The 21,842-nt window shown below is 58.2% G+C and overlaps 1 protein-coding gene across 4 annotated transcripts in view; it reads left to right on the top strand.

Moving 5' to 3' along the window:
- The window catches only part of RXRA (retinoid X receptor alpha), a 106,865-nt gene extending 91,943 nt beyond the window's left edge, over window positions 1-14,922 (top strand). For all 4 annotated transcript variants that reach the window (XM_049896367.1, XM_049896364.1, XM_049896366.1 and 1 more), the window contains exons 6-10: window positions 3,939-4,068; window positions 4,706-4,838; window positions 5,754-5,845; window positions 7,611-7,716; window positions 9,494-14,922. In XM_049896367.1, coding sequence (XP_049752324.1) covers window positions 3,939-4,068; window positions 4,706-4,838; window positions 5,754-5,845; window positions 7,611-7,716; window positions 9,494-9,641 — 609 coding nt within the window. In that variant the 3' untranslated portion in view covers window positions 9,642-14,922. The remainder of the gene's footprint in view (window positions 1-3,938; window positions 4,069-4,705; window positions 4,839-5,753; window positions 5,846-7,610; window positions 7,717-9,493) is intronic.
- The last annotated feature ends 6,920 nt before the right edge of the window (window positions 14,923-21,842 follow it).

Here is a 21,842-nt window from a genome sequence, read left to right as displayed (position 1 = left end):
CCCTGTGCCCTGAGCCCCCTGTCAACAGGCACCTGGTGTAGAGGGAGCTCCTGACAAGCAGCCCTGTGAGCCATAAGAGCAGGTGCCCGCTCCACATCTGCCCAGTGGTCACCTCCCTCTAACTACCTGCCCCAGCACTGGCCCCTTTTCTTGGGTGTTCTGTGGGAGGTGTCCTTGGAATTGCCTCCCTGGTTGGGCCTCTGTCCTCCCAGACCACCTTGCCCCCTCTGTCCCCAACAGCCTCAAGGTGATAGGTAGGTGGGCAGCAGCCCTTCCCCCAGGTGCTCTCCTGGGCTGAGCCAGAGCCTCTGGCCCTCACGTGGGGGTCCCCTTCCCATCACGGTGTCTGCCTGCAAACGAAGCTGCCCTCTGGCTTCCACTGTGCCATCTGAGCACTCCTGCCCCAGGGCATTAGGGGCCTGGTGGCTCTGGGGTCAGGGCCCCTGGTCAGCTCTCCCGGGGCAAGCCCTGTGGACGTTTGCTGCAGGCCTGTGATGGGGCCATCCCCAGCCGGGCAGGTGACATTTGTCTGCATTCACCCTCAAGGCTCCTGCTGCCTTTGGCCTGTTGTGCAGTTGGTTGGGGGCGTTGCTTCTGCCCCAGGTTGTGGTCAGGGTTGTGCCCAGTCTTGTATCTGCCTCTCTCACTTGAGTTTGGAGCTGGGTTTAACGCTCTGGCTGTCACGGAGATCTTGTCCAGGCCGACCCTGAGTCCGTCAGCCTCACTCCTCCTGCCCCCAGGGACAGATGCGCCCACTCCTCTCAGGGCCTCTGCTCGCAGCACAGGGCACTCAGCCCAGGGGATACTTCCTAGGGAGCGGCCCTGTGCCCCTGCCAGGGAGCCTAGCCCCTGCTTCATGGGCTCAGAGCCTGTGTCTCCCTTCGTGGCCATTAGCTCCTGGCAATTGCAGAGTGAGGGGTATGGCCTTCAATCTCCCCCATGAAGCCGGGGGTGGCAGCTGGTACCCACTCTCCTCTAGGGGCCCAGCACCCCGACCCCACACTGCCCTCCAGAGCCCCCATGGTTCTCACCCGACTACCCTGTCCCATCTGAGGTGAGCCCCCCATCTGCTCTTGAGGCTCCTGCAACCTAGGTCCCCGTGGCTTGGTCACTGCCCACCCGTGCTTCCCTACGCCCCATGAAGGGGCACTGGTGCACCCAGGAGCACAGCCCCTCTCAGCCCTCCACTGGTCATGAGCCAGGACAGCCCCCCAGAGAGGACACATGGGTCCCCGCAGCCAATCTCTCTGGGAGAGCTGCCTTCTGGTTGCAGAATGACCACCCCACCCCAGTTGGTGACCAGAGCAATGCCCAGCCCTGGTTTGACCATGGCCAGGTCTGCCCAGCCTGTGGTCCTGCCCAGCAGACCCAAGGCCGGGGCCCAAATGTCAGCTGTGAGGCCCTCCTGGGCCAGGTGCTCTGAGGAAGAGTGAGAGTCCGACGGGGTGCCTGCTCTGGCTTGTGCTGAGCAAGGATGCTGTTGGGAAGCCGTCTGCCACCTGCTCCAGTCGGAGGAGGATGGGCAGGCCCAGAGCCCAAGCCGGGCGGGCTGCTCTGAGTCCAGGCTGGCTTGCTGCCTGCTCCATGGGTTTCTAACCTCAACCGAGTCCTCCTTGTTGGTTGGCCAGGGTCCTCCTTCTGGGAAAGGATGACTAGGCCCCTTCCCTGTTGGGCAGGCTGCGCCAGGGAGAGGTAGCCCCTAAGCATCACGGCTGCAGTGGTGGTGTCCCTCGAGCTCCGGGTCCTGTTATCATCCCTGGGGATGGGCAGTCAGTTCACTCACCAGCATTCCCTTCGAGTTATCACCCCTTGTGACAGGTGAACAGTCCACTCACTGACTTTCCCTGGTGTTATCACCCTGGGGGCGGGCTGTTGTTTCACTCATTGGTGTTCCCCTAGCATTATCACCCCTGGGGACAGGTGGACAGTCCACTCACTGACATTCCCCTGGCGTTATCACCCTGGGGACGGGTGGTGGGTCCACTCACTGATATTCCCCTGGGGACGGGTGGTTGGTCCAGTCCTGAGCACGGGCTGGGGACTCTTTTCACACTTGCTGTCCAAGGAGGCCCGTTTGGTCTCTGAGTGAGAATTCCAGCCCTTGCTGGGCCACACAGCAGAGGTGGCGGGCAGTGCTGGGGCTCCACAGCCCCTTCTCCACCAGGGAGCCTTAGCCCTCAGTACCCCACTTGGCCTGGATACCCCTCCTCTGGGCCACCCCTGACCCTGTCCGCTGCCCACTCTAGGGGCTCCCCGTCAGGCCTACCACTTCTCCAGGTTCCCTCTGTCACCTCAGCCCCTCCCCCTCAGCCCCTCCTCTGCCCAGCCCCGCAGCAGCCTTGACACCCCCGTTTGTCATTGGCCACTTCTTGAGCCCCCCACAGTCCTTTAAGCAGGCTCAGCGTGTTTAGACTGAACGTCTGCTGAAGAACAGATGGTTTCTGTCACAGGAAGTCTTGGAGGGAGGCGTTTTCTCCTCTGACCAGCTACCCTGCGGTCTCTGGAGTGAGGGATTCCTGTGTCCGGTTCCTGGGTGTTGACCCTGCAGCCGCACCATCGGGGATGGGGGTGTATCTGTCCTCTCCCCACGCCCCGGACCTGCTGGCCAGGAGCTGGAGAGCAGTCTCCTTGTCCCTGAGGCCCGCGTGGGTTCCCTTGTCTGTGAGAATGACTGGATGGTTCCCTCTGTCTAGAACGTACCGGGAGTGCCTCTGATGCTGCCTGTCTGACGGCCCTGTGTCTTGGCTGTCACTGGCCTTCCCTGCACTCTCACCTCCTCGTCTGTTACAAACCGTGGACACAACAGCTGTCCCCTGCCTGCATGGTGGGCCACATGATGGACCAGAGGTGCTGTGGAGCCTGGCCTGCCCAGCTCTGCCTGCGCGTGACCTCAACTCATCCCTCAGGCCTCAGCTTTCTTCTCTGTACATGGGTCCCCGTGCCCCTGCCCCCAGAGCTGCGATGGGCATGACATGGGTCATATCAGATCCTATTGCCGCTGTAACAAATGACCACAGAATCTGAATATAAAGCAGTACACCTACATTATCTCACAGTCTGGAGTCAAGTTAGAATTTAGCCTCACTGGGCCGGAGTCAAGGCTGGTTCCTTTGGAGACTCCTGCAGACAATCTGTGTCCTGACCTTATCCGGCTGCGAAAGGCTGCCCACACTGCTGGGCTCAGGGCCCCTCAGTCCTAGAGGTACCCACAATCCTGGGCTCAGGGCCCCTCATTCCTAGAGGCACCCACACTCTTGGGCTCAGGGCCCCTCAGTCCTAGAGGCGCCCACACTCCTGGGCTCAGGGCCCCTCAGTCCTAAAGGGTTCCACACTCCTGGGCTCAGGGTCCCTCATTTCTAGAGGTACGTGCACTCCTGGGCTCAGAGCCCCTCAGTCCTAGAGGCGCCGACACTCCTGGGCTCAGGGTCCCTCATTTCTAGAGGTACCTGCACTCCTGGGCTCAGAGCCCCTCAGTCCTAGAGGCCACCCACACTCCTGGGCTCAGAGCCCCTCAGTCCTAGAGGCCACCCACACTCCTGGGCTCAGGGCCCTGAGTCCTAGAGACACCCATACTCCTGGGCTCAGGGCCCTGTCCCACACCTTCCAGGCCAGCAGCACAGCAGCTCCTCTTCTCCAACGTCTGCTCTGTCCTCCATCTCTCTGCCTCTGCCCCTCCTGCCCCCCTCTTACAAGGACCCTCGTGATTGTTGGGCCCACCAGGTGATCCGGCACACCCCCATCTCAGGATCCTAGTCTCCTCTGCAAAGTCCTTGTTGCCGTGAAAGGCGACACAGTCACAGGTTCTGGTTCAGGACGTGGTGTCTCTGAGGGCTGCTGTTCAGCCTCGATGTGGGTGAAGCTGTGGGACAGGGCCTGGCCTGGACTCCCGTAAATGCACCAGTGTGTGGTCCTGACCGTGGTACTCTCTCTCCATGTAGCCGAATGACCCCGTCACCAACATCTGCCAGGCGGCAGACAAGCAGCTCTTCACCCTGGTAGAGTGGGCCAAGCGGGTCCCGCACTTCTCGGAGCTGCCACTGGACGATCAGGTCATCCTGCTGCGGGCAGGTAGGTGCTGGCGGCTTGGGGGCTGGGGTGGGTGTGAGGAGGATGGGAGAGGGGGACATTCTTGGAGCTGCTGTGGCCTACCTCAGGGGCTGAGGGAGGCACATCCTGGTCACTCCTGCCACCTGAGGCTATTGGGGTGTGAGGTTAGGGCGCTGGACCTGGCTTCTGCCCCAGCCACGATCACATGGGCTGCATGGGGAGGGCGGGTCCTGACCAGTGCTTGCCGGATGCCCGGTGGGCTCCTGCCCTCTTGGGGCCAGAGGAGCATGACCCCGTGTGACCGTGGGTCCCAACTCCTCTCAGAGTGTGCTGCACGTTCTGCCCAGAAGGTATATGTCCACCGGCTCTGCCTCAGTTTTGGGGTTCCTATCTGCCCCCCGAGGCCCCAGGTTCAGAATACCTAATGTTGCGGGTCCTCGGGGCTCAGCTAACCCTCAGGCTCTCTAGAAATGCCCAGCAGGTGGGGAAAGCCTTGTCCGTGGGGAGGGTGGTGGTGTGTCTTTGCACCTGCCAGGGTTCCCCAAGCCCACTTTGGGAAGCTATCTGCCAAGATGGGCCTCTGATGGCTCGTGCTGCGTGGGGGCCGGGTAGGGGCTGGAGTGGACGGCCCTGAGACACGGTGCCCTGTCACCCCCAGGTTGGAATGAGCTGCTCATTGCCTCCTTCTCCCACCGCTCCATCACCGTGAAGGATGGCATCCTGCTCGCCACCGGCCTGCACGTCCATCGCAACAGCGCCCACAGCGCAGGCGTCGGCGCCATCTTCGACAGGTGGGCGGCGGTCACCGGGCAGCACACGTTCTGTGCTGGGTCTCCATGGTCTTCCTGGGGAATGTAGGGGCACAGAGACGCATGGGGAGAAGACGACGCCCTCCTGATCGGGCATCTGGGGAGACTCGATGACCACTTAACCAGATAACCGGTTAAGGTTCTGGTTTAGCTTTTTCCAATTCTTTTTTTTTTTTTAACCCTGTGTATTTATCCGTGGAAAGAAAATATGCACTTTTTTTAAAAACAGAAATCAATTCTACTGTAGATAATTTCCTAAGAACGTTTCTGTTTTGACACGTCCGTGGCTGTAAAGCCCTCGCAGCCCCTGGTGGCCTGGGCAGGCCATTTCCTTAAGCCATGCCCTGCTGCTTCGTGCCTGTGTCCTGGCCCTGCACACATGGCTTCTCTGCCAGCATCTCTGTGCCTGTCACCCAGAGGGTGGGCTGGCTAAGGCAGGCACATAGACTCCAGGGTCCCTCTGTCTCCAAGTTGCTCTCTGGAGTGCTAGCCCCCCTGAACCCATGGCCCATGCACCCTGGGCATTCTGGGCCTGATTATCAGCGGGAAGGGCCGAAGAGGGGCATTGCTGGATCTCCGGGGTGGGGCGGGGGGGAGGGGGGCTCGGCAGTGGCCTGACCCCAGCATCTAGCCAGGCTCTCCTCTGCCCAGCCACCATGAGGCCCCCCTTGATCCCCAGGTCTGGCAGGTAGAGACTCAGGAGTGAGAGGAGGCCCACCCCTGCAAGGTCTGGACGGTGCTGGCGCGGCGACGCCTCCCTCTGGGTCTTTCTGGGCAGGATCCCGGCTCGGCCTCGCCCTCTCCAGCTGCCCCGCAGTGCCACGCCGCTCCCCAGGTCGTTTTTCGCGGGTCCTGGCGAGGGCGTGGGGCCACTGACTGGGCGTCTGCCTCCCGCAGGGTGTTGACGGAGCTCGTGTCCAAGATGAGGGACATGCAGATGGACAAGACGGAGCTGGGCTGTCTGCGGGCCATTGTCCTCTTCAACCCCGGTACGTCCGCCCCTCCTGACCCCGCCTCGCCCGCCCAGACCTCACCCCGCCCAGGCCCCGCCCAGCCCAGCCCAGGCCCCGCCCCACCCAGACCCCGCCTCACCCCGCCCAGACCTTACCCTGCCCAGGCCCCGCCCCACTCAGACCGCACCCCACCCAGACCCCGCCTCACCCCGCCCAGGCCCCGCCCCACCCCGCTCAGACCCCGCCCCGCCCCACCCCTCCCAGCTCCGCCCCGCCCCTCCCAGCCCTTCCCATCCCCCTAGGCCCCGCCCCACGGCTCCAAGATCCCGCTCCACCTCTCCCCCGCCCCCGCCCTTATCTCCAGGCCCCAATCTCCCGGCCCCGCCCCACCCCTCCCGGCTTCCCGCTTCTCCTAGGCCCCAACCCCTCCCGGCTCCCTGCTCTACCCAGACCCCTCCCGCCCCGCCCAGACCCCGCCCCTCCCAGACCCCACCCCACCTCGCCCCGCCCAGACCCCGCCCTCGCCCCGCCCAGACCCTGCCCCGCCCCGCCCAGACCCCGCCCCGCCCCGCCCAGACCCCGCCCCGCCCCGCCCGGACCCCTCCTCGCCCCTCCTAGCACCAATCTCCCCGCCCCTCCCGGGCCCCCTCTCCCAGCCCCTGCCCTGACCTCCCGACCCCTGCCCGGCTCTACCGGACGGCCCCCCTCCGCCCCATTCGCGGGCTCCCTCCTTGGGCAGTGCAGCCCCCTGAGCCTCTGTGTTCTCTTTAAATGGGCAGAGCCCCTGGGCCTGCGTCACGAGGCTGCTCAGTGAACATCGACGCGTTGGTTTGTGTGGAGCTTTGGTGGCCCTGCAAGGAGTGGGGGCCAGGGACCCCATTGTCATTAGTGGCACCAATGGGGTCTCGGCCGAGTGTTCTGGGCCCAAAGCGCCGCCTGAGAATTCCCACCTTTGGGTGGGCAGTGCTGAGGTGCAGAGACCCCGTGGTTTAGGCCGATGTCCTAACGGTGCCAGCCTTACACCCCAAACAATGCTTCGGGGGACAAGTGGGGTGGGGCCCTTCTCAGAGCCCCCCCCCATTTCTGGGATGAGACTCCATGGCCCGTGGACAGAGCTGCGCTGGGGAGGGCCCCTCTAGCCTCCATGGCTGTTGCCATCTCTGGGCTGGGCAATGTGCCTGACCTCATGGCCTACTTCCACATGGCCTGCTCCACATAGCTTGCTTTTAACAAGCACACCTGAGAGTGACAGACACCTGGGTGGAGAGGCGCGGGACCCCTGGGGCGCTGGGCACTCCCTGGTGAAGTGGCATTTTGGGGAGGACTCAGGTCATAAAGAAGAGGCTGCCCTGGGCCCCAACTTGAGACAATTTGAGTATTAATAAGGATGATAACTGCAGCTAATTGAAACACATTGGTTAGGTTTAAATCCCTGAGTTCATCGTGGTTTAACGAACAATAGCAGGTCTTGCTGGTCACCTTCAGGGAACTAGGGAACTCACTCAGTGTTTGGAAAGCTAGTAAATAAAGGGGGGAGTGGAAAAAAAGGAAAGAAAGGCAGGAGCCACACAAAGCAGGGGTGCCTGCCCATGGACTGAGAAGCCTTGCAGGTCTGGGCACTCTCCTGGGGGCCCTGGGTCCAGGGTGGGCCCTGGAGGGGAAGCAGCTCAGGTTTCTGAGTTTGGAATTCCGAAAATAGGCTCCCTGTTGTATGTGGGCACCCAGGGAGATGGAACCGCCTGGGTCCCTGGGACCAATTTGGGGGGCTGTTACTGCTAACCTGTGTTCTTTCCCGCTCCAGACTCCAAGGGGCTTTCGAACCCGGCTGAAGTGGAGGCGCTGAGGGAGAAGGTCTATGCATCTCTGGAGGCCTACTGCAAACACAAGTACCCTGAGCAGCCGGGCAGGTGAGTGCTCGCCTGGAAGCCAGGCTGCCTGACCCTGCCTTAAAGCACTGTGTGTGGGCGGGCATGTCCTGACCTCCTGTCCAGGCAGGCATGGCACCCACCAGAAGGGTTGGCCCGGAGCCCCCACATGGAGAAGGCACTTGTATTTGCTGCGTAGATGGATGAAGCTGCCTTCCTCTTCTGCGCGTGGAACCTCTCAAGGCAGCCCGTGGCGTGTTCACGCCCTGCACGGATGCCGAGAGAGCGCGCGTAGTAGGTGCTTTGTAAATGTGTGCAGAACGGATGGTCCCAGCCCATGGCCCACCTGTCCACTAGAGGGCGCGCAGGGCTGGGCTGTGTTTCCCTCCTGGTCCATGGTGCCAGCGCGCAGTGTGCAGTCAGGGAAGGCTGTGAAGCTTAAGTGGGTTCACGGGGTTCTGAGCCTGCAGTCTCCTGAGGGTGTCTCCCCTGGCCTCTGGATTATACACTGGGTGGGTGGGGGGCTAAGCAGACAAGGAGATGGGGCCCCACCCTGCCCTGTGCTGGCGCACACATGGTTAACTGTGTCCTGCTCAGTTCAGCCTCATCTGGTTTGGTTTAAAGTGAAACTTCCCGAATTGAGGGACTGCAGTGGGAGGGGTGGCAGGCCCTTGTTTGTCCTGGCCACCCGCCCTCCGCGCAGCCCACCACGCCAGCTCAGCGGAAAACAGCGCGTTCCCTGGCTCTACTCCAGCCTCTGGGCTGTGTTTCTGCCTTTATAACGGGGCTTGTGTCTCAGCCTGCGCAGGCTGCTTCCCCTGAAGTGAAGCACCTTGTTAATCGCAACAAACCCCCCAGGGCCCTGCGGGGAGACGGGGCAGTGCCTGAGGGCCAGGCAGGCAGAGACGGCCCTGGAGGCATCGGGCCTGTCCCCACTGTGCGTGCTCGTCCCCCGACCACGGACACCCGACATCCTCAGCAGCTGCGGCCTCCGAGCATGGAGCCACTGACCCTGATGTTCTTCTTCCAGGACACCCCAAACTCTCCCCCTTCCCAGCCCCTCCCCAGGAAACGCACCAGAGGGGGCAGGGCCTGAGAAGAGGTGCCGCCCGCTGTCCCTGGGCATCAGCTGACCTGCTCAGAGCCTGTGCCTCTGGCCCCATTTCCAACAGAGCTATTTCAGGGGAAGAGTGGGCCTGGCAGGGGCCAAGGGGGACCTTCCTGAGCACCCCCTAGCTCTGTGGAGGTGCTGGGGGTGGGGCTTGCTGAGCACAGGTCTGCCACCCTTCTCAGGAGCAGCTCCACCTGCAGTGGGATGACTCCTCAGTCACCCACCGTGCCCTGTGTCACTTTGGGGGCTGCCCACTCAACCCATCCCGCCACCACTCACACCAGCCCCTTTGCCTCTCCCGGTTGCCTGCCACGGTCTGTGTTCTCTCTGTTGCAGCCAGAGGGCTCTCTGGTGCTCTGATCCATTCCTGCCGCTCTCTCCCCTGCAATAAATCCTGCTGTGGCTCCCCATTGCCCTTAGAGAAAGCCTACATTTCTTAATCTTCACATGAAGCCTAGATTGGCCTACCCCGGCCCTCTGTTTCGTCCCCAGCCCCTTGTCATTTTTCTGTCCCTCTTCCAGATCCTCCCTTGCACCCTTCAACCCCTCCTCTGGGTCCCTGGTTCCTCTGCTTCTCTGCCTAGATGCCCTTACTCCCCCTGGAAGGCTCACTAGGCAGGCCTCATGCTGCACACCGGGGTCAGGGAGACCCCGCCAGGTGCCAGGGTGCAGGGGGAGGAACCTCACATGCCCACCCCTTGCCCACAGGTTCGCCAAGCTCTTGCTCCGCCTGCCCGCCCTACGCTCCATCGGCCTCAAGTGCCTGGAACACCTCTTCTTCTTCAAACTCATTGGGGATACGCCCATTGACACCTTCCTCATGGAGATGCTGGAGGCCCCGCACCAAATGACTTAGAGCCCGGCCGGCCTCCGCGCCCACCCGGCCCCCGCCGGCCACCAGCTGCTCTTCTCAGCCCGAGCCCTGCCCTCTCTGCCTGGCCTGTGTGGACCTGTGGGGCCGCCTGTCACTGCTACGCCTAAGAGATGTGTTGTCATCATTGTTTTTACTGTTCTTGTCTATGGACCGAGGCAGCAGCCTCCCAGGGTAGCAGCAGGAGCCATAGGAGCTGGAGCGAGGGGTCTGCTGCTCATGGGTGTCTGCGAGTGCCGTGAGTCGTCCTGGCCCTCAGGGCTTCTGGAGCTGAAGATGCTGGGAGGGCAGGTGGCTTGGTCCTGTTTGTTGCTGGTTTTTAAGCTCAAGTGGCCTTCCTTTGCTTGGAGTGGCCCTTTCTTTGCCTCCTCTCAGTATTGGCACCCAGCCAGCCTGTGGGTGTCCCCGGGGTCAGGAGGGGACAGGTGGGGGTGGTCGGTATTCCATGGCTGAAGACTCCACTTGGTCCCAGGAAGATGAGAGGGCGCTGTCTGGGGCCAGCATGCCTCCCTTCTCAGACTGCTGGGGCGAGTAGCCCTCTTTCCAAAGATAACTTGCAAGTTAGCCGAGCTGACCTTGGGATGCGGAGTTTTGGCGGCCACTCTTCCACCCGCTCAATTTTCTCTCTGCGTCGTCCTGGTTCCCTCCATGTATTCATGTCTAGCCTGTGGTTACCAGACTGTGGCTTCCGGCCTCTCCTTCCGTCCCAGAATCTTCTCTTCACCTGCATGGTGGGCCAAGGCTAGTCCCTGGTTCCCAGGGGGCTAGCCCAGTCTCAGTGGCTTCCTGGAGGGACCTGGGCCCTTCAGAGGTGGGTTCCCCTGGCTTGTCAGTTGGAACTTCCTCTGCACAGGTCAGCTATCTTGCCAGTCACCTGGAAGGCTCCAGGGAACCAGCGGTTGCTGGTCGGCTTTCCCCAGAAGGTCTCCAAGCAGCTGTGGGCGTCTGGAGGGAGGCAGGAGGTGTGGGGCAGGCGAGGGCCTTATGGCACAGGCAGAGTGGGGGCAGCCTGCAGGGAGGGCTTGGTTAGGGCGTGGGCCCACTCTTGGCCCCTCCTTTCCTGGCCCTACCTGGACGACTCATGGGACCCTGGGACCACTGAGCCCAGCCTCCTTGGGGCTGTTGTGTATGGGTACCATCTGGACCCCTGCTTGGGGTGGAGGCGCAGGACACCTAACCTCCTGGGCCCAGCCCTGTCCAGCCTAGGATCTCCTTCCACGGAGCCTGAGACCCAGCCTGGGTGGGTGCACTCTGCCTCCCGGGGTGGGGCTCTGATGCTGTGGAGGGCTTTCTCAGGTGGGCTGGCCTCTTTGCACTGTAACCCCTTCCCTTGGGCCTCGGCACCGTCCATATTTGAGTCTCAGACCCCGTGAGTCCAGCGTTTGTCAGCGGGGGTCCCTGGATGGGGGACCACAGGGGGCTGGCCTTTTTGGTCCCCCACGGGGTGCTCGGTAACAACTGCCTTCACTCTGCAGCCCCTCACCAGTCCCCTTTCTCTGGCCTGGGCCTGTGGGATGGGGTGGGGGGCTGTTTCCCCATCTGGTGCAGAGGTGCCCCTGTGGGGGCCTCCTTTGACTCAAGGGGGAGGGCAGCGGCTGCTGGAGAGGCTGCTTTCCAGGGGGGAGAGAAAAGTGTCCATTCTCCACCTGCCAGGCATCCCCACCCCAGCTGAGTGTGAAGCCCAGCAGAGCCCAGGCAGATCCCAAAACTCCTCGTCCCTCTGATCTGCCCCGCCCAGGAGAGACATATAACTGTGGCTCCCTGCTTGCCTTGTCCCATGGTAGGATGCCCCTGGCACCCTTGCCCCCTTGCCTCCCCACCCCTCCAGACTCCATCAGGAAGCCTCAGCACCTTTGGAAGTCACCTGTGCCTGGAAGATTGGTGCAGGCACTCTTGGGGGACTCCATTTTGGGATGTCCCTCTTGTGGGAGAGCCAGCTCCACACCCAGCTCTCTGGTGCCTTCTGCAGCCACGCCCACCACCCTCCTTCAAGCCTCGCACCAGCCTGGGCCTTCCCCGAGTATCCCACACCTCACTTGGACTTGGGCGGGGGGGCACTGGCGGGATGCAGGGACAGGGCGCTGGGCGGGGGGAGGCTGGCGCCTTCTGGGGAACTTGGATGCTGGCCCTGGGCCAGCTAGGCGTCCAGCATGGTGACCGGGGGCCCCCTTGTGCCACCAGAAATCCCGCTCAGCCCTGTGTGCCCCCCGTCGTGTCCGTGTCGTTTGCCTCACTTCCTTCAGATGTCCCCCCCAGCCCGTGGTTTTGTCGTCATAACTACAGTGCTGTTTGAAAAGGTGGCGTGTGGGTAAAGTGGCACGTTACTCAGTAGAGGTAGGACTTCTATTTAACCAGACTTTTAGTACCCTTACAAATCTGGTTCCATTACGGTGATTTTTTTGTAATTATTATTGTTATTATTATTATTTGGTGGGACAATCTTTAATTTTCTAAAGATAGCACTAACATCAGCTTGTTAGCCACCCTGTGACCGCCCCCTCTCAACCTGACTGGATGACGTGGGACTCAGGACTGCCGCTTCCCGTCCGCCAGCTCTGACATCGGATGGTGGCTCCCTGGCCAAGGAGGGGACGACTGCATCGGGCGGCAAAGCCAGGCTTCCCCCACATCCCCCAGGAAGCTGGCCTGCTGGTGACCACTTGACAGCGGAGGGCCCTTGTCTCAGCGCTAGCCCTCGTCACCGTAGGTGTGGCCAGAGAGGTCCTGGAAGCACGCGGCCTCTGTGGGGGACAGCCCACACCCTGGGTTTCCTGGAGGAGACGCCCTGACCCCGTCCTTGTGGTGGCTCTGGGAGGGCCTGGCGGAAGGTGTTGGCAGTGGGTAGCCAGCTGATGTTGTCCCCATCACGGATGAGGGCGCACCATCCAGTCCTGTTGCACAGGCATGTGGCGTCAACACGCATGTGCCATGCAGAGAAGCGCCGTGTTCAGAGAGCCGCACGCCTGGCCTCGTGGCGTGTGCAGCCCATACCAACTGTTCATTTTTAATCGAGACTGTTTCCTGTTTTCCTACACATTTGCTTCGTGTAAGCAAGTACGTAAGGACCCTTCCTTTGGTGAAATCTGGGTTCGTGTGACCATCTGAAGGCGAGGAGGTGCATCTATTTTAGGGTGCTTTGGAGTAGGCAGCTTTCGAGGTTCCCAATCTCTAGCCATGCCTTAGCTGGGACACACAGCTGTCACTTTAGAGAGGGTCACAAATGCGTAAAGAGAGTAAAGAAAAGATGTCTAAAGCATCGGGAAAGGTAAAAAAAAAAAAAAATCTATTTTTGTACAAATGTAATTTTATCCCTCATGTATACATGGATGATGTGGTGGGGGGAGGGTGGGGGCTGGTTTCGTTTCTGCTCCCAGAGACCGAGGCTTTCGAAAGCGTCCTCGAGAAAAGTTGGGACGGGGAGACAGCAGAGGGAGGGGCCCTTGTGACACTGCATAAAGGCTTTGTACGAAACCGCTTCAGATACGTCTTTTTTCCTTTGGGGGCAGGGGTGGGCCTGAAACTGTAAAAACGGGTTTTCTTCCCCTTTCGAGTACTTTCTCAAACCTTGTTGTCCTGCCCTCATTGCCAGCGGTCTCCCTGCGGCTCTGTCTGACTGTGAAATGACTTCCGAACGTGATTGCTCTCTAAGAAATTGTGGCCACAGGCGCCAAGGGTTTGACGGACAGTGGTAGTGGGATCGTGGGGGGAAAGAGAAACGTGAGAGAGAAGCAAACAAAGTATGAGCGTTTAAAAATACATTGCCATCCGGCTCTCGTCTGTTCTGTGTGGGGTTCTCATGTGTGGGTTTGGAAGATGCCTGGAGCCGGAGGGTTTGCTGCCCAGCCCCCACCACCCCAGCCCTGACACCCTGACCAGAGAAACTGCCCGATTGGCTGGTGGTGGCCAGGCCTGGCATGGCCAACCCCAGGACATCAGGTCCGGTGCCCACTCTGGGCCACCTTACTACTTGTCAGCTCTGTCCCATGGCTGTCTGGGCAGCCTGGGGTTTGGGGCCACACTTGAGGGCTCCCCCAGCCCCGCTAGGGCACATGGCGTGAGGACCCTTGCAAAGCAGAGAGCCGCCACCGCCCTTGCCCTGGCAGCTCAGGCCCAGACCCTGTGCCCACACTGGTCTCCATGCTGTCTGGAGGCTATGCTGCACTGGACCCTCATGGACCTCCATCCAGCGGGGGCTCCGGAGGCTCTGGCATGCCCTGGAGCTGGGAGCTGGGCCTCTGGGTGATCCAGCCCCATGGCATCTGATCGTGACCCCGTGCAGGGTCCCAGAACAGGTGTGGCTCCTGGCTGGAGGGGAGGGGCCATACAGCAGAGAGGTGACCATCTGGGAGGCAGTGGTTTTCCCCACGTGCCCACACACACATGCACACTCACACACACACTCACAAAAGCACCCACACACACATCGTCCAAGGCACATTTAAACCCCAGGAAGATGGGCAGTGAGCTGTCGGGGAGGAAGGGCCTGTCCTTAACCCTCCGGGAGCGGCAGGTGGAACTGAACCAGCCTCCCTGGGTCCTGTGGGGACTGCTCCTTGGCTCCCACCATGATTTGCCATCTAGTTAAGGCACTTTACCAACCCAGCTGCTGATTCCAAGGGGTCCTCACGATTTCCTGGAGAGTGGTGCTGCCCTCCCATTCACCCTCAGTGCTGGGGTTCCTCCTTGCAGTGCAGCCCCCCATTCACCCTGGGTGCCAGGGTCCCTCCTGGTGGTGCTGGGGCCCAGCTGGGCGGTCCCTTCAGCTTGTCTGAGGTGAGGGGAAACAAGACCCAAGCAGGGGGGTGATAGAGATGACCTGGGTGTGGGCCACTTCTTCCCAAGCCAGAGGCCTCTGGATGTTCTCCGGAATGCTCCCCCATGCAGGGCCCACCTGGGGCAGACTGCCTGCAGGATGGGTGGGGGCACAGGAGCCAGTGGGCTTTCATAACCCCCAAGGACAATGGGGCAAGATGGCGAAGAGGTGGGTGGCACCCTGGTGGGTCATGGCCCTAATAGCGACATCCCCCAGTGAGCAGGGGCCCAGTGACCCTCCAGGGGCCTGAGTGCTGGCCAGATCCCGAAGCTCCCAGCAGCCAAGCAGGAACCCTGGGTGGCCTGTGGGCATCGTATAGCAACCTGGCTGTGGGCCTCTCCACTGCCTCTGGTTGCCATGGCAACACCCACCCAGGGCAGTCCCTCTGGACCAGCAATGCTGGGCTTGATAAGTTGATCATCACGGTGGAATCAGGCTGTGCAGGGGCTGGCCACCGGGGGTTGGGGGTGAGGGTGGGGACAGGTGCTCAGGCCCGGGGGGCAGGAAGGTGGTGCTTTTGGATAGGACATTACTATGTACCAGGCCCTGTGCCTGGTGCTGGGCTACAGTGGGGAGGGCCTGTCCCTGCCAACACCAGGAGAGTGGAATGGGAGGAGGGAGGTGCAGGGGAAATGGGATGTCCTGGAGGGGTGGTCGGAGTCCAGGCCTCCTCCGGAACGAGGAGGCAGACCCACAGCCCCTGGAGGGGCATTGGGAGAATCCATGATGAGGCGTGACCCCCCCCCCCCAACAAGAGGCCCTGGCAGGAGGTGGAGTCGACACTTAGGACAGAAGAGTCGGTGCCCTTGCCGTGACGGAGCCCATTGGGACAGTCAGGGAAGTCTTGGGGACCTCAGGCAGGGTGGGGCCTGAGCCCAGAGGGATCTGGGAACGGGGTCCATGACAAGACTTGGGTCCCACCTTAATGCCCACATGGTCTCATTGGTGCCCACAGGGCTTCCAAGCAATGGCCAGGACTGACCCCAGCCAGGGCAGGGGAGGGGGAGGGGAGGGCAGGGCTTTGCCAGTGTGGCCGGAGGGGCCCAGTCCAGTTCCTGGGCCAGCAGAGGGGCAGAGGCCATCCGACGCAACTGGGGGAAAGGGCCAGCCCTCTCCTACAGGCTTTTATTTTTTTTTAATTTTTTACTTATTTTTAGTGGACTTTATTTTTTAGGGCAGTTTTAGGTGTACAGAAAAGTTGTACAGAAAGCCCGGAGAGTTCTCATGCTGCCCTCTCCCCTATACAGTTTCCCGTTATTACCGTCTTGCACTCGTGAAGTGCGTCGTTACTATCATGAACCCGTATCAATGCACCGTTGTTAACTGAAGTCACAGTTCACATGAGGGCTCATTGTATTGTCCAGTCCCGTGGGTTTGACAAATGCATCGTGTCCTATGTCCACTATGACAGCATCACAAGGATTAGGTTCTTTCCTTTGTGTTCTCGGGGGAGGAGTCTGGGGACCTCAAGGACTCAGTGTCAGGCGGGATGGGTCACTTAATCTAACATTTTCCACCAACTCTTTTAGCAGGGGAACCCCTTCTACACAGATGCTGAGACAGAGCAGATGGGGCTGGGCAGGCTGAGCCCCCAGGTGAGCACCCCCACCGCACACATACCCCAGAGCCCCTGAGGAATCCTAGTGGTACTAGTAGGGGTACCGGCCCAGAGATGGGCGGGCGTTTCCCCGGAGGCCAGGCCCAGGCAGGACCAGACCAGTTCCTTGGGTCCTGACTGACCCACTCCCTCCAAAACCCGAGGATCTTGAGGTGGCACTGGGCACCCTGGAATGAAAGCCCAGCAGCACCCTGTGCCACCTGGGACCTGCCTGGCTGCAGATGCAGGATGGGGCTGAGTCACGAGACAGCACTGCCCCCTGCTGGAGAGCTGGGGCAGCACTCGGCAATTCCTTCCAGCCCCTTCCAGCCCTTAGGCATTTCCTGGAGCCCCCATTACACTGGTTCCCAATTTCCTGACTGTCAGGATCACCCAGGAGCCACATGAAATCTTGATGCCAATTAAATCAGGGTGTCTGGGGTGGAGCCGGCATCGGGGTTTTAAAAATATCGCCAGGGAATTCCACCATGCAGTAGAATTTGGAGCCCACCCTGCTGTGTGGTCCCTGGCACCAGGGGCATTCTGCCCTGGTCTGGGCTGCAAGCTGGGTGGGCAGGTGAGGGCTAGGAGCTGAAGGGCGGAGGCCTCAGTTTCCCCATCTCTGCAATGAGCACAGAAGGTCCACTTCCCAGGGCGATGGTGATGATGGTATATGAAGACCTTGGTTATCCACAAAGACTCAGTGTTGCTGCTCCCTGTTTGCTTGGTGGGGAAGAAGCACCACCACAGGGCATGGAGTGGGGCAGGCAGAGGGCTCAGATACCTGCTCCCTGGGCAGGCTGGGGGTCCTGGGGTCCACCTCTGGAGAAGGCCAGCTATGGGCCAAGTTTCTAGGGCCTGGGGTCAAGGAGAGGCCTCCTGGCTCTTGCCCACCATGGGGTGGAGGGTGGGAAGGTGCAGGGACCACTGTGGGGATGAACACCTGAGTTCTTGATTGCAGGGCAGGTAGAGCCGGGGGGCTGGCAGCATGGGGTGGAGGTCAACCTGGGGCTTTTGGGAAGTCAGGGGCATAGACTTAGTGGGTTCTCTCATTCTTTCATTCAGTACCTGTCAGGTCCTGGCCCTGCCTTAGGGACCGTTATCTAGCCAGCAGGGCAGGGGAGCCAGGAGGAGGGTGCAGCAGGGCTGAAGTCCTGGACACTTGGGTCTGAATCTAGAGTACCCCAGTCTCCTAAGCCCCCTCCAGCCCTCCAGCCCCCTCTTCCAGCCCCCACCTCCACCTGGGCAAAGCTGTCCCCCTCCCTGACCCTCAGGCTGACCTTGACAACTGGGGATCCTAAGACGTTACTTCTTGGGCTGGGTGTGGGCCCCCAGCCCAGTGCCTGTGCGAGGCCGCATTGCGCTCCATGTTCAGCGAGGTGAACAGAACGACCTTCCTCTGTTGACCAGTGTCAGTTCTGAAGCTTCCATGTCAGAAGCCTGCTGGGAGCATCCAGGTTCCGGGATGCAGCCCATTGGACATATGGGGTGGGGGCAGGAATCTGCTCTGCCCTGCTGTCCCCCACAGGGGTCACCTTGATGCAGAGGGTCCGGGAACCCACTTTGAGAATCCCAGTGGTGGTTCTGGGAGACAGCCTCCAGAACGAGGCAGAAGAGAGAGCTGTGCCCTGGGGCAGCCATCCACAATGGTCCACGGTCCCGCCTTCTCCCTCCAGCCACTGTGAATGCCTGTCAGCCAGAGGGGAAGGGCATGAGAGGGCCCCCAGGCACGGACTCATTAAGTCAGGCTGTGCCAACCCCAGCAGGAGGGCGGTGGGCTGAACTCTGACCTCTCAGCCTCGGTTGCGCATCTGGGGGGCATTTGGGGTGAGGTTTAGGGAGATGAGGCCCGGGCCAGACTCTCATTCAAGAGCACCAATTCTTAGCCCCACTGCTCAGGCAAAGAAATTGAGGCTGGGAGAGGAGGCGGTTGCTCAGGGTCAGCTGGAACAGCCCAGGCCCCAGGCCCGACTCCAAGGCCAGTGCTCTGGACAGAGCTGGCTCGGTGCCTGCCCTTGTGGAGCTCTCAGTCTGTCAGGGGGATGGAACTGTGCAGACGAATCACTGAGGCTGAGCTGGGTGTGGGGAGAGCCACCTGCTTAAAGCGGGGACACCTGGGCTGGGGCCCAGGCTGGACTGAATGTGCAGGTGGAACCCACAGTTGCTGGGAGTGCAGCAGCCAGGTGAGAAGGCCTGTAGGTCTCACCTTCCTGTTAGCTGGCACCCTCGGGGTGGTGGGACAAAACGTGGTGTCCCTGGGGCCATCTGACTGCTCAGACAGTGGAGATGCTGCTGGGAGGGGGCAGGCTGGAGCAGCTTCCGCCAGCACTCCGCCTGCCCCCTGCCCCCCGCCCACAGAGAGCCGGGTACGGCCACTTTGGAATATGATTTGGCAGTACTGTACAAAACTCCACATAGTCCAGCAATCTGGCTTCTAGGCATTTACCCAACTAATCCGTAAACTCAAGTCTGCACAAAAACCTCCGTGTGAACATTTATAGCAGCTTTGTTTGTAACTGCCCAAACCTGGAGGCAACCAAGGTGCCCTTCAGTAGGTGAAAGGATAAGCAAAGAGTGGTACTTCCATACAACGGAGTATTATTCAGCCCGAAAAAGGAACAAGCTATTAATTTATGAAACAACGTGGACGAATGTTAAATGCGTATTCTTAAGTGGATGAAGCTAGTTTGAAAAGGCTATGCTCTGTGTGATCCCATTTATATGACTTTCTGGAAAAAGCAAAACTATAGAGAAGGGAAACAGATCAGTGGTTGCCAGGAGAGGTTGACTAGGTGAACACGGGAGATTTAGGGCAGGGAAACGATTCTGTGCTGTTGTCGTTAGCTGCCATCCAGTCGGTTCTGACTCATGGTGACATTACAGATGTATGAAGCCACCTCACTGGAGGGCTGGAGAAAAGTGCTGGTCTCAGTCGTGTTGGACATCAGTGCAGCCAGGAAGACTGAAGGCAAAGGGACATACCCATAGTGCTGTCCTCTGGTTGTTAACATTGCTTCCCACGGGGTATGGGTTGACCATTCTGAAGCCATTATACACGTGTACTGGAACTGAACAGTTGCGTAAATGGATGGCAGGTGGTAGGGGCCAGGTTTCTCACTGTAGGAGCTGGAGGTTACAGATAAGCAAATGAAGAAGACTGGGATGATCCATGAGGTCAGTGGGTTAGAGCTGGAGTCATTAATATGAATGCATGTTTAACTTAAAATAATTACAAATGGTTACATGCAGGAATCTTTATAGGTGTGTGTGTACATGGGCTAGCAGACACGCACCTGTGTCCTGGCTCTGTCATATGAAAGGGCCTCCTAGGCAAAGACACCCCAGCAGCATCAAGCACACCTAGAGCTCAGATCTTGGTTTCTAATGTTGTTGTTAGGTATTGTCGAGTTGGTTCCGACTGTAGTGACCTCTTGTACAACAGAAGGAAACACTGCCCCGTCTCTCACCATCTTCACAACCATCGCCATGTTTGAGTCCATTATAGTAGCCGCCGTGTCAATCCATTTCATTGAAGGCCTTCCTTTCTTTCGCTGACTCTCTGCTTTATCATGTTACCCTCCTGACAACATGACCAAAGTATATGAGATGCAGTCTCACCATCTTTGCTTCTAAGGAGCATTCTGGCTGTACTTCTTCCAAGGCAGATTTGTTCATTCTTCTCACAGTCTGTGGTCAACACTGTAATTCAAATGCCTCAATTCTTCTTTGGTCTTCCTTGTTCATTGTCTAGCTTTGGAATACCTGTGAGGCAACGGAAAATACCATGACTTGGGTCAGGTGCACCTTAGCGCCATCTTTGCTTCTGAACACTTTGAAGACGCCTGTTGCCACAGATTTGCCCAATGCAACAGGTCATTTGATTTCCTGACTGCTGCTTCCATGGGTGTTGACTTTAGATCCAAGTAAAATGAAACGATCGACAGCTTCAATCTTGCCTCCGTTTAATCATGATCTTGCTCATTGGTCCAGTTGTGAGGATTTTTGTTTTCTTTATGTTGAGGTGCAATCCATACTGAAGGCTGTGGTCTTTGATCTCCATCAGTAAGTGCTTCAAGTCCTCTTCACTTTCAGCAAGCAAGGTTGTATCATCCGCGTATCGCAGGTTGTTAATGAGTCTTCCTCCAGTCCTGATGCTGAGTTTGTCTTCATATAGTCCAGTCTCTCAGATTATTTGCTCAGTATACAGATTAAATAAGTATGGTGAAAGAATACAACCCTGATGCACACCTTTCCTGATTTTAAACCATGCAGTGTTCCCTTGTTCTGTCCAAACTACTGCCTCTTGATCTATGTACATGAGCACAATTAAGTGTTGTAGAATTCCCATTCTTTGCAATGTTATCCACAGTTTCTTATGATCCACACAGTTGAATGCCTTTGTATAGTCAATAAAACACAGGGAAACATCTTTCTGGTATTTTCTGCATTCAGCCAAGAGCCATCTGACATCGGCAATGCTATCCCTGGTTCCATGTCCTCTTCTGAATCCAGTTTGAATTTCTGGTAGTTCCCTGTTGATGGACTGCCACAATTGTTTTTGAATTATTTTCTGCAAAATTTTACTTGTGTGTGATATTAATGATATTGTTCGAAAATTTCTATGTTCTGTTGGATCACCTTTCTTTGAAATGGACACAAATATGGATCTCTTCCAGTTGGTTGGCCAGGTAGCTGTCTTCCAAATTTCTTGGCATAGACAAGCGAACACCTCCAGAGCTGCATCTGTTTGTTGAAATATCTCAGTTGGTATTCCGTCAATTCCTGGAGCCTTCGGTGCAGTGTGAATTTCTTCCTTGAATGCCATCGGTTCCTGATCATGTGATACCGCCTGAAATAGTTGAATGTCAACCAATTCTTTTTGGTACAGTGACTCTGTATTCCTTTCATCTTCTTTAGAGCCTTCTTGCATAATTCAATATTTTGCCCATAGAATCCTTGAATGTTACAATTTGAGGCTTGAATTTTTTCTTCAGTTCCTTCAGCTCGAGAAATGCCAAGCGTATTCTTCCCTTCTGGTTTTCTATCTCCAGGTCTTTGCATATTTCATTCTAATACTTTACTTTGTCTTCTTTCTTGAGCCACCTTTTGAAGTCTTCTGTTCAGCTCTTTTACTTCATCATTTTTTCCATTCACTTTAGCCGCTCTACTATGTTCAAGAGCAAGTTTCAGAGTCTCTTCTGACATCCATTTTGGTCTTTTTTTTTTTTTCCCCCTGTCTTTTTAATGACATTTTGCTTTCTTCATGTATGATATCCTTGATGTCATCCCACAACTTGTCTGGTCTCCCTTCGCTAACGGTCACTGCATCCAGTCTGTTCCTGAGACGGTCTCTGAATTCAGGTGGGATATACTTAAGGCTGTACTTTGGCTCTAGGGGATTTGTTTTAATTTTCTTCAGCTTCAACTTGAACTCGCATATGTGCACCTGGTAGCCTGTTCTGCAGTCAGCTCCTGGCCTTGCTGTGACTGATGGTATTGAGCTTTTCCATTGTCTCTTTCCACAGATGTAGTCAATTTGATTCCTGTGTATTCCATCCGGCAAAGTCCACTTGTACAGTTACTGTTTATGTTGTTGAAAAGAGGTATTTGCAATGAAAAAGTCGTTGGTCTTGTAAAATTCTATTGTGCAATCTCCTGCATAGTTTCTATCACCACGTGCATGTTTTCCAACTACCCATTCTTCTTCGTTTTCAACTTTCAAATTCCAGTTGCCAGTGATTATCAAAGCATCTTGATTGCATTGATCAATTTCAGA

This window comes from Elephas maximus, chromosome 9 (genome assembly GCF_024166365.1).
Source record: "Elephas maximus indicus isolate mEleMax1 chromosome 9, mEleMax1 primary haplotype, whole genome shotgun sequence".
Taxonomy (NCBI): domain Eukaryota; kingdom Metazoa; phylum Chordata; class Mammalia; order Proboscidea; family Elephantidae; genus Elephas; species Elephas maximus.
Note: the sequence above shows the minus strand (reverse complement) of the source record. Positions and strands in the feature narration are given on the sequence as shown.